This window comes from Tamandua tetradactyla, chromosome 1 (assembly GCF_023851605.1).
Source record: "Tamandua tetradactyla isolate mTamTet1 chromosome 1, mTamTet1.pri, whole genome shotgun sequence".
NCBI lineage: Eukaryota > Metazoa > Chordata > Mammalia > Pilosa > Myrmecophagidae > Tamandua > Tamandua tetradactyla.
In genome coordinates, this window is record NC_135327.1 from 85,244,851 (window position 1) to 85,257,168 (window position 12,318).

Genomic DNA, 12,318 nt, shown 5'->3' on the forward strand with positions numbered 1-12,318 from the left:
TCCCAAATTTCTATCTCAGCCGTCAAAGGCACCCTGCATCTGCCCCCCAACCTGCCTTTCCAAACACACCTCCCAGTGCTATCTCATTTCTCCATCTAAACAAGGTCATGATACATTGTCCCCAAACAAGGCTGGGCTATCCTCCCCCCAAGCCTTTGCTCACATTGTTTCTTTCACCAAGAACAACCCCCTCCCTGGCACCTCATCGTGCCCAACTCCACGTGCCCAGCTCTCCTCAAGCCCCGCCTGATGCTAGGTTCTCAGCCTGCCAGCACTTGAGAGCTGCTCAGTAAATATTTTGGGGTAAATGCCTTGTCCCTTGCTCCACAATGCTTTTACTTCCTACCTCGGGTGAGGCCTGGACATAGATGTACTATGCACTTTCCCAGATCATGAGCCCATTTAGCACAGTGTCTCGAATGTCAAATAGTGCCATGTACAAAGTAGGTGGGTGGTAAATATTCGTTGGATGAGTGAATGAATGATGATGGATAAAGATTGTGGGTAGAAAGCCAGAATCAGAGAAGTGAATAGAATAGAATCAGTAGGTCTTGGAATAAAACACAGCAGCACATTTACATTTAGCAAAAGTGATACCAAGAGCACAGTGTGCTTGACTCCACGCATTTGATCACCAGCATTTACAACTTTAATCCAGTCTTCCAAGAAGCCAAAAGTTTATGTCCAGTTGAAATACAAAAATCTTGTGGGACAAAAACTACAGCTCTCATTTCTTTTACAAATTATGACCTTATCACAGAAAAGAATGCACATGGAGGACTCCCAAAACACATCGCCAGACACACTTCAGCTATTGCTTGAATAATCATTCAATACCTACAGTGAATGCGGATTCTGAGAACATGGTTTCTTTGATATCTGTGACAAAGCACATTCTGTAACTGAGAAGTTATAATTCCATTGATTTGCTGATGCCTCTATAACACCATCTGTGAGTTTTTCAAACAAATGGTAAAAGGTTTTCTAATATTTTCCAAAGAGGACAGGATTAAGGATGGTGGTTGTGATAGTCTTTATTTAAATTGAACACATGGAGCATTAGCTGAAACTTTAAGCCATTAATTAAAACCCTTGTAGAAGTGACTTTGTAAAAGCACAGAGCAATATTTAATTTATATACTGGTTTGTCTTCTTAAACAAACAAACAAAAAATCAATGGCATCTTTCCTAGGGGTTATTTTCCTTGGCACACAGGTAAAAAAAATAAAAGAAGGACCACAGAACTTCTTGGAGCCAGTATCAAGCAGAATTGTGAGGTACACAAAGCCAGTATTTGGCTCCACCAACTTCTCTCCTGTTCTTTACACCCACTGCTCATGGGTATAAAGGGACTGGGGGAAGGGAGGCTCATGATCTAGCTCCCTTTTCCCTAGCAACCTGCTCCTAGGAAAGATACTATATATTCTTTAAACTGAAGTATAAATGATCAATGGCCATTTGAAAAGATTGTTTCACTTATAGATTCTTGCATCTAGTGGGAATCCAAATCTTAAGCTAGAGAACTGAGGCTCTAACAGTGGATTTTAAGCATGAGATAAAAGTATGATGTGAAGCGCTTCCCATGCTACTTAAGGGATTATTGTGATTTCCATGCAAAGTTACAAGTATAAGCATATAAGTGAAGAAAGACTTTTTAAAAAGTACTTTCTTATAGAAGTAGCTTTGGTCTTTCTATCCAGCTTCCCTTTTCTCCTCCTCCTGCTTAGGAAAATGCAGCTCTACAGCTGGTACTCCTCTGGAACTACAGTGTACTTATTTGTTAGGACTCTTGGTTGCAAGTGATTAGAATCCCGTCAAACCACCTGTTTCGGTTTGCCAAAGCTGCCAGAATGCAATACACCAGAAATGGGTCAGCTTTTGCAATGGGGATTTATTTATTATTTTACAAATTTAAAGTGCTAAAGCCATGAAAATATCCAAATTAAAGCATCAAGAGAAGAATATCTTCTCTGAAGAAAGGTTGCTGGCATCCGGGATTCCTTTGTCATATGAGAAGGCACATATGACGTCTGCTGGTCTTTCACTCCAGGGTTTCATAACTTTCAGCTTCTAGTTCCAGGTGCCTTCTCTCTGAGCATCCGCGGGTTCTCTCTTAGTATCTCCAGGGCGTCTCTCTGTAAAAATCTCTCTCTTGGTGTTTCTGCCTTTTATTGTCTCATAAAGAACTCTGGTAAAGGATTAAGACCCACCATGAATAGGCTGGGTCACATATCAATTGAACCAAAAGGTCCCACCCACAATAAATCTGTACCAACAGGGATGGATTAAAAGAACATGGCCTTTTCTGGGCTATATAACAGCTTCAAACCAACATTATCTTAAGAAGGAAAAAAAAAGATTCATGTAACCAAGCCACTAAATGTAATGGTTGAACTGATTTTATGATTGAGAAGAGTCTTAAACACTACCAACACTCTCACATTTCTTTCTTCTATCTGATTCCATTGGCATCAGTCACACTATCTTAGATTCTACCACATATTAAAAATCACAATTTTATACTTCTCAATTTGAGGAAAAAGGAATATGCTTCATCTTCAAGTGAGAAGTTTGGGAGAAGAATGCTGATTGGTCAGTTTGGGTCACATGCCCTCTTCTTAGACCGTTCATTTTGTCTAAGTAGATGTGGTATGATGATTGTCATCTCTGTGATAGCCCCATATGACACACAAGAAGTGGGGAAATCACCTGACCCCCTGAGCTTGTATTTCATCATGTATAAAATGAAGGGAGTAGCTATATCTCTAAAACTTTCACTGCTTTAGTCTGATTAGACTTAAAAAGTGTTTCTTCCATATCTAGTATTCTAACTGCTATGTTTTTGTCTTTCTCCCATGTCCTTCCTCCCACCAGAAGGTCAGATGATACTAGGAGACAATCATTATTGTCTTGGTTCAAATCTGATCTCTTTAAATGAGGGGGGGGAAGCAGCTCTTATAGTGCCCCTTACATGAAATAATAAAGCATTGTAGTTCAGCCTGGACAAAATTGAACTACCATTTAAAATGCATGATATGAGATGGTCACAGTTTGAAAATTTGCCAAGCATCCCAAATTTGGGCGTTTGCCCAAGTAAAAACAGAAGGTCAACTTGAAATTTTCCTTTATGTAGTTTTTGCTGGAAGCATAAAAAAATGCTTATGTAACTGGTACCAATTCAGATTGTGACCCAGGTTTAAAGGGGCTAATGTGTGTATCCAGGTTATGCATCACTTCCCACACCAGCGAACACCTGTTTTTGCTTCAAAACTTGTATGAAATGTCTTCTCTGAAATATCTTCCCATCTGCCAATAAAAATCCATTAGTCCATCATCTGCAATGCTTCAGCACTTCCTCTTTGCCCATGTCTATCACTCCTATTAGACCATCAGTTCACAGAAAGCAAAGACCACATCTCACTCATCTTTGAATTCCTCATGACCAGCACAGTGCAAATACATGGTAGGTATTCAGCAACGTTTGTTGTGTTAATTTTGCAAATAATGCCTCTTAAGCAAATATTTGTTAATAGCTTACATCAATACAGTATGACTAATAATAATACAGTAAGCTAACAACCAGTTTGATGAGTTAGATCACAAGAAGCAGCCTACCATGGCCCTGGATATTTCCATGAGTCCATGGTCCAGAAGCCATTTCCCTTTATACCCTTCACATACAAAGCAACCAGTTCTTCACAGGGCAGGTGTGATGGGGAGGTCCTCAGAGAATAATGATGACTACTGCTAGATAAAGCAAATCTGTGTGTGAGTGGAATAGGTCTGTCTGTCCTCAAGTTTTTGTCTGAAGTTTCCTTAGATTCCTATTAAACATGGAGTTTTTCAAAAATATATTTTGTGTGTATGATAAAGTATTGCCTCTGAGGAATACCCTATAAAATACAAATCTCTTACCTAGTAGAGGATATTCTTATTGTGGACTTGTATTCTTAAAAGGCAGAAACATATAAGGAAATTGAGTGTTGGTACCAGTTGAAAGTAGATAGGTTTCTTTTTCTTCCAGTCAACTGTAGCTCATCTTACCCTCAGATAAGCCATTTTCTATTGCTTAAAGAAAGATGTGGTTGATTTGGAATCACGTGCACACAGATGATGCAGAATATGGTACACTGCAAGGGATGGGTATGCCAACAACTGAAGAGCCCTGGTGCCTGGCATCCTAAGTTGGGGGTTCATGAGTCTGTGGGTTCCCCTGAGACCTGATGGCCCCACTCAGGTTTTTCTAAAGGCCAGTTCAGTTTGACTGGCAAAGAGTATTCACTTTCTTCTTCAGCTGCCCAGTGTCCTCTAGACCCCTAAAGATCATTGGATGGGATCTGATGTGAATAGGACAATTGATAGGAGGGCCCTATACTTGGAGAAAGAAACGTGAGCAGGTTTTGTTGCAATCTGCACCACCATTAAACAAAGCTCAGCAAGTACAAGGAGGTGTCAAGTGTTCAGAGAACATTTTGGCTTACTGATATTTATAGCCATGAGATTTTGCCATTGTCTGGCAGTTGTGGAAGTCTTGGTTTGCTATGGTCTACTCTATACTACAAAACTGTTGCCTCTGTGAAATGACATGTCATGAAAATGGCATCTTGACTGAACTAGACATTGAGCAGTTGAGTACTTTCTATACGTGAACTGTTGAAAAGAACAACTGGGTGGAGGCCTAGTATAAGGAGTATACAGGATCACATTCACAATAATAAATGGTAAGAGGTACCCCTGGGCTGTTCCGCATCAAGTGTATGCTGTATCCACCACACTGGACCATGTGGCATCATCGAATTCCACTAGACATGTGTAACCTTGGGCAAGCCATCAATCCTTTCTCAATAAGTAAAATAAAGTTTACTTATCTCTAAAATAGTGATCATAGCACCTATTACCCTATAGTGAAGGAACGATTAAACAAGTTGATGAATAGCAAAGTGCCTGCCACAAAATCTAACACATAGCAGAGGCACATATGTGATTTTGTCTTTTCCTTAAGTTACCAGCGACACCAAGAATGGTGGCATGGGTGGTAGCATAGCAAAGTGTTTAAAATCCTGGGTTCAAATTCCAGCTCAGCCACATTCCAACCTGCTGTATGATCGTGAACCAGTTATTTAATGTTTTGAAACATAATATTGATGGTGATAATATCTATCTCACAGAATTGAGTGGATAAGAGAAAAGAACATATTTAAGCACTTACCATAGTATCTGGCACCTCCCAGGCACCTTATAAACATTAATAAGTGTTAATGAAAAAAAAAAAAAAGAAGTAGCAAGATTACCCCAAGTCCCTGGGATACATCTGTGTATTTTCAGGCCCTTTCTTGCTTTATATATTCTGAGAAAGATGAATCCACATTAATAGAGGCAGTGGTTAATTGCTTCCCTCTCTAAACTTGTCCTGTGGTAGCAAATTACCATATTCTTCTTTTTTCTTAGGGCTTCCAATGAGATATGTTTGTTCTAATTTAATAAACCTTTTTTTTTTTTATGCCTCCGTCAAAGAGACAATATCACATAATCATTTCTAAGGGCATAATTTGTATGATCAGGGCCTACCTACATGGGAAAACAATCTGGGAGGGGTATGCATAGGTATCTGTTCACATTCATTTGAATTGGTGCCAACTGAGCTTCCACAGTTAACTGTCTGTCAGTGATTTTCTCCTGGAAACAGAATAATTAATATGTGGGCTTCTAGCTGTTGGTTGGCCTTCTTCCATTCCTGAGTATGCATTCAGCAGCAGCCACACAATATCTCCACCAAATGGAACACTTCTCTCCCCCCAAGCTTTTCTTCCCCACCCGTTTCCATATTAGTCAATCCATTTCCTTCCTTGTGGTTCAGGCCGTACAAGAGAAAATGAAAAGAAGGTGTAATGGAAGTTTACCCTTTGTAAAAGTAGGTTCAAAGTTCGGCCTGAGAGTGTATGCATAGGGGATTGGGAGTAGGGATGGGGGAACCATGCAATCTTGGAAGAGTTTTCTGACTGGGAAAGGTCAGCCCCAGAAAAATTACAGTCTTCCTTTCATCTACAGGTAATGCAGGTGGTGAAGGAGCAGGTTATGAGAGCACTTACAACCAAGCCTAGTTCCCTGGACCAGTTCAAGTGCAAATTGCAGAACCTGAGCTACACTGAGATCCTTAAAATCCGCCAGTCTGAAAGGATGAACCAGGAAGATTTCCAGTCTCGCCCGATTTTGTAAGTTACCCTATCTCCCCAAAGGCTCTGACCTACCATTACTGATGAAAACTTATCACACAGCTGGACTGGGTTGTAAACTCTTTAGGGAAGGCCAACAAAAGACATTCCAAAAGATGTAAATTCAGTTGGGGAAGTTTCAGCAGCAACTTGTGGAGGCCGAACAGGAACAGGGACAGGGCTAAGTGAGAGGTTGAGATAGGTGCTGGCAGAAATAATCTAATCCAGGAAGTGGCCCAGGTACAGCCAGTTCCTGAGAGATTTGAAGCTAAAAAGTATTGCACCTTTCCAAAACTTCGGACAATTTTTTTGCCCGTTGTATTAGTTAGGGTTCTCTAGAGAAACAGAACCAACAGGGAACACTTGCAAATATAAAATTTATGAAAGTGTCTCACATGACCGTAGGAACGCAGAGTCCAAAATCCACAGGGCAGGCTGTGAAGCCGATGACTCCAATGGATGGCCTGGACGAACTCCACAGGAGAGGCTCACCAGCCAAAGCAGGAATGCCACCTGTCTCCTCTGAGTCCTCCTTAAAAGGCTTCCCATGATTGGATTTAGCATCACTAATTGCAGAAGACACTCCCCTTTGGCTGATTACAAATGGAATCAGCTGTGGATGTAGCTGAAGTGATCATGACCTAATCCTATGAAATGTCCTCATTGCAACAGACAGGCCAGCGCTTGCCCAATCAGATGAACAGGTACCACAACTTGGCCAAGTTGACACCTGTCCCTAACCATGACACCCGTGAATCTATATTCTTTGTTGGGTGTACTTTGAGTGGCCAGATGCTCTGACCCAGCCAGAATGAAACCCACTGATAATTAGAGCAATAGGAACATTTGCTCTAATAAGAAGCATGAGTGGAGTGGGAGAGAGGGAGGAGAACTAGAGAATAAGAGAGAGAGTCACCATCTCCTTGCCCAGTTGACTGTGGTTGGCATCAGAGGAACTGGCATCACCCTTATGACTATAAACCTGTAGTTGGTCTACAGTAGGGAGACAGCAGTTCCTTTTCATAGGATTTTTGTTTGTTTGTTTGTTTTTTGTTTTTTTTAACTTTTTTTTATTAATTAAAAATTAACAAACAAAACATTTAAATATCATTCCATTCTACATATACAATCAGTAATTCTTAATATCACCACATAGTTGCATATTCATCATTTCTTAGTACATTTGCATCGATTTAGAAAAAGAAATAAAAAGACAACAGAAAAAGAAATAAAATGATAATAGAGAAAAAAAAAACTATACATACCCTACCCCTTACCCCTCACTTTCATTTACCACTATTTCAAACTGAATTTATTTTAACATTTGTTCCCCCTATTATTTATTTTTATTCCATATGTTCTACTCTTCTGTTGATATAGTAGCTAAAAGGAGCATCAGACATAAGGTTTTCACATTCACAGAGTCTCATTGTGAAAGCTATATCATTGTTCAGTCATCATCAAGAAACATGGCTACTGGAACACAGCACTACATTTTCAGGCAATTCCCTCCAGCCTCTCCACTACATCTTGAACAACAAGGTGATACCTACTTAATGTGTAAGAATAACGTCCAGGATAACCTCTGGATTCTCTCTGGCTGAGAGAAATTTTGGAATCTCTCAGCCATTGACACTTTGTCTCATTTTACTCTTCCCCCTTTTGGTGAAGAAGGTTCTCTCAATCCCTTGATGTTAATTCTCAGCTCATTCTAGGGTTTTTCTCAGTCCTTTGATGCTGAGTCTCAGCTCATTCCAGGATCTTTGTCCCACGTTGCCAGGAAGGTCCACACCCCTGGGAGTCGTGTCGCACGAAGAGAGGGGGAGGGTGGTGAGACTGCTCATCATATTGGCTGGAGAAAGAGGCCACATCTGAGCAACAAAAAAGGCTCTCTTGGGGGTGACTCTTAGGCCTAAATTTTAAGTAGACTTGACCTATCCTTTGTGGGGTTAAGTTTCATGTGAACAAACCTCAAGACTGGGGGCTCAGCCTATAGCTTTGGTTGTCCACACTGCTTGTGAGAATATCAATAATTCAACTTGGGGAAGTTGAATTTCTCCCCGCTCTCACCATTCCCTGAAGGGGGCTTGCAAATACTTTTCCAGTCACTGATCAAATCACTCTGGGATTCATCGGGGCATCACTCTGGACAAACCAATTAAATCTCATGTGCTACCTGAGATTCCAAGTACTTATGACATTCAATCAAACTATCTACATGAGTTATATTAGGAAATGCTCTAGTCAAAATCTAAATTTTGTAACAAATAAACATTTTTTGCTTTAGTCTCACACATAAGGTAACATTTTAAAGCATTAATTATCATCTGTTTTCAACACCCTGCAAAAATGACATTCCTTTGTTCTTCTTCATGCCAAAACATTTTTAAAATTTGTGCATTGTACATTTCACTATTATTATACACTCTAGGCATTCCTAGATTATACCATCTCGATCTTTAACATCTATCTTTCTTTCTGATTTCATGTATGTCCCCATCCCTCCTCCATCTATCATTCTAACATGCAGCTTCATTCAGTGTTTTAACATAATTACATTACAGTTAGGTAGTATTGTGCTGACCATTTCTGAGTTTTTGTATCCAGTCCTGTCGCACAGTCTGTATCCCTTCAGCTCCAATTACCCACTATCTTACCCTATTTCTATCTCCTGATGGTCTCTGTTACCAATGACATATTCTAAGTTTATTCACTAATGTCGGTTCATATCAGTGAGACCATACAGTATTTGTCCTTTAGTTTTTGGCTAGTCTCACTCAGCATAATGTTCTCTAGGTCCATCCATGTTGTTACATACTTCATAAGTTTATTCTGTCTTAGAGCTGCATAATATTCCATCATATGTATATACCACAGTTTGTTTAGCCACTCGTCTGTTGATGGACATTTTGGCTGTTTCCATCTCCTGGCAATTGTAAATAATGCTGCTATAAACATTGGTGTGCAAATGTCCATTTGTGTCTTTGCCCTTAAGTCCTCTGAGTAGATACCTAGCAATGGTATTGCTGGGTCGTATGGCTATTCTATATTCAGCTTTTTGAGGAACTGCCAAAGTTTCTTCCACTGTGGTTGCACCATTTGACATTCCCACCAACAGTGAATAAGTGTGCTTCTTTCTCCACATCCTCTCCAGCACTTGTCATTTTCTGTTTTGTTGATAATGGCCATTCTGGTGGGTGTGAGATGATATCTCATTGTGGTTTTGATTTGCATTTCTCTAATGGCCAGGGACATTGAGCATCTCTTCATGTGCCTTTTGGCCATTTGTATTTCCTCTTCTGAGAAGTGTCTGTTCAAGTCTTTTTCCCATTTTGTAATTGGATTGGCTGTCTTTTTGTTGTTGAGTTGAAAAATCTCTTTATAAATTCTGGATACTAGACCTTTATCTAATATGTCCTTTCCAAATATTGTCTCCCATTGAGTAGGCTATCTTTTTACTTTCTTGATGAAGTTCTTTGATGCACAAAAGTGTTTAATTTTGAGGAGCTCCCATTTATTTATTTCCTTCTTCAGTGTTCTTGCTTTAGGTTTAAGGTCCATAAAACCGCCTCCAATTATAAGAATCATAAGATATCTCCCTACATTTTCCTCTGTTTTATGGTCTTAGACCTAATGTTTAGATCTTTGATCCATTTTGAGTTAACTTTTGTATAGGGTGTGAGATACGGGTCCTCTTTCATTCTTTTGCATATAGATATCCAGTTCTCTAGGCACCATTTATTGAAGAGACTGTTCTGTCCCAGGTGAGTTGGCTTGACTGCCTTATCAAAGATCAAATGTCCGTAAATGAGAGGGTCTATATCTGAGCACTCTATTCCATTCCATTGGTTGATATATCTATCTTTATGCCAGTACCATGCTCTTTTGACCACTGTGGCTTCATAATATGCCTTAAAGTCCGGCAGCGTGAGACCTCCAGCTTCGTTTTTTTTCCTTGAGATACTTTTAGCAATTCGGGGCACCCTGCCCTTCCAGATAAATTTGCTTATTGGTTTTTCTATTTCTGAAAAATAAGTTGTTGGGATTTTGATTGGTATTGCATTGAATCTGTAAATCAATTTAGGTAAAATTGACATCTTAACTATATTTAATCTTCCAATCCATGAACATGGTATGCCCTTCCATCTATTTAGGTCTTCTGTGATTTCTTTTAACAGTTTCTTGTAGTTTTCTTTGTATAGGTCTTTTGTCTCTTTAGTTAAATTTAATCCTAAGTATTTTATTCTTTTAGTTACAATTGTAAATGGAATTCGTTTCTTGATTTCCCCCTCAGCTTGTTCATTGCTAGTATATAGAAACACTACAGATTTTTGAATGTTGATCATGTAACCTGCCACTTTGCTGTACTCATTTATTAGCTCTAGTAGTTTTCTTGTGGATTTTTCAGGGTTTTCGATGTATAGTATCATATCATCTAAAAACAGTGATAGTTTTACTTCTTCCTTTCCAATTTTGATGCCTTGTATTTCTTTTTCTTGCCTAATTGCTCTGGCTAGAACCTCCAACACAATGTTGAATAATAGTGGTGATAGTGGACATCCTTGTCTTGTTCCTGATCTTAGGGGGAAAGTTTTCAATTTTTCCCCACTGAGGATGATATTAGCTGTGGGTTTTTCATATATTCCTTCTATCATTTTAGGGAGGTTCCCTTGTATTCCTATCCTTTGAAGTGTTTTCAACAGGAAAGGATGTTGAAGGACAATTTTGCTAGGTATAGAATTCTTGGTTGGCAGTTTTTCTCTTTTAGTAATTTAAATATATCATCCCACTGTCTTCTTGCCTCCATGGTTTCTGCTGAGAAATCTACACATAGTCTTATTGGGTTTCCCTTGTATGTGATGGATTACTTTTCTCCTGCTGCTTTCAAGATCCTCTCTTTCTCTTTGACCTCTGACATTCTGACTAGTAAGTGTCCTGGAGAACATCTATTTGAATCTATTCTCTTTGGGGCGTGCTGCACTTCTTGGATCTGTAATTTTAGGTCTTTCATAAGAGTTGGGAAATTTTCAGTGATAATTTCTTCCATTAGTTTTTCTCCTCCTTTTCCCTTCTCTTCTCCTTCTCCTTCTGGGACACCCACAACACGTATATTTGTGCACTTCATATTATCATTCAATTCCCTGAGCCCCTGCTCATATTTTTCCATTCTTTTCCCTATATTTTCTGTTTCTTTTTGGATTTCATATGTTCCATCCTCCAGTTCACTGATTCTAACCTCTGTCTCTTGAAATCTACCATTGTAGGTTTCCATTGTTTTTTCATCTCTTTTACTGTATCTTTCATTCCCATAAGTTCTGTGATTTGTTTTTCAGACTTTCCATTTCTTCTTTTTGTTCATTCCTTGCCTTCTTCATGTCCTCTCTGAATTCATTGATTTGGTTTGATGAGGTTTTCATTTCTGTTCGTATATTCAGAATTAGTTGTTTTAACTCCTGTATCTCATTTGAACTATTGGTTTGTTCCTTTGACTGGGCCATATCTTCAATTTTCCTGGTATGATTTGTTATTTTTTGCTGGCATCTGGACATTTAATTACCTTAATTAGTTTATTCTGGAGATGGCTTTCACTTATCTTACCTAGGGTTTTCTTGCTAGATGAGTTTGTTGTCTATCTGTTCTTTGACCTTCAGTTCAGCTTTTTCTGGGCCTCTATCTTAAGTTTTGTTTAACAGAGGGTAATTTTTAAGCTCTTATTTTCTTGTTTCTTGTCCTGCTTGTAAGGTGCCTTTTCCCTCCCCACCCTTAGGAGGGTCTACATAGGTATTACAGACTCCAGCCTGGTTTTCCTGGACTAAACTGGCCTCCTTTCAGGGGGAAGGAGTCACCTGCGTCAATTTTCCCTGAGGGTGAGACCCAGCAGGTTGAAAGACTTTCCTGTGAAGTCTCTGGGCTCTGTTTTTCTTATCCTGCCCAGTATGTGGTACTTGTCTGTCTGTGGGTCCCACCAGCAAAAGATGTTGTGGCTTCTTTAACTTTGGAAGATTCTCCCTGCTGGGGCATGGTGGAGACAGAGGAAAGGTTGTAGGCTGGTTTTAATGGCTTCAAATTGCCAAGCCCTGGGGTCTGAATTCCTTGAGAGAGGGAT

At 39.5% G+C, this 12,318-nt stretch overlaps 1 protein-coding gene across 13 annotated transcripts in view; it reads left to right on the top strand.

The window, feature by feature from the left end:
• The window catches only part of ELMO1 (engulfment and cell motility 1), a 577,880-nt gene that overhangs the window by 524,566 nt on the left and 40,996 nt on the right, over nt 1-12,318 (top strand). For all 13 annotated transcript variants that reach the window (XM_077119672.1, XM_077119654.1, XM_077119621.1 and 10 more), the window contains one exon: nt 6,049-6,212. In XM_077119672.1, the coding sequence (XP_076975787.1) occupies nt 6,049-6,212 (164 nt within the window). The remainder of the gene's footprint in view (nt 1-6,048; nt 6,213-12,318) is intronic.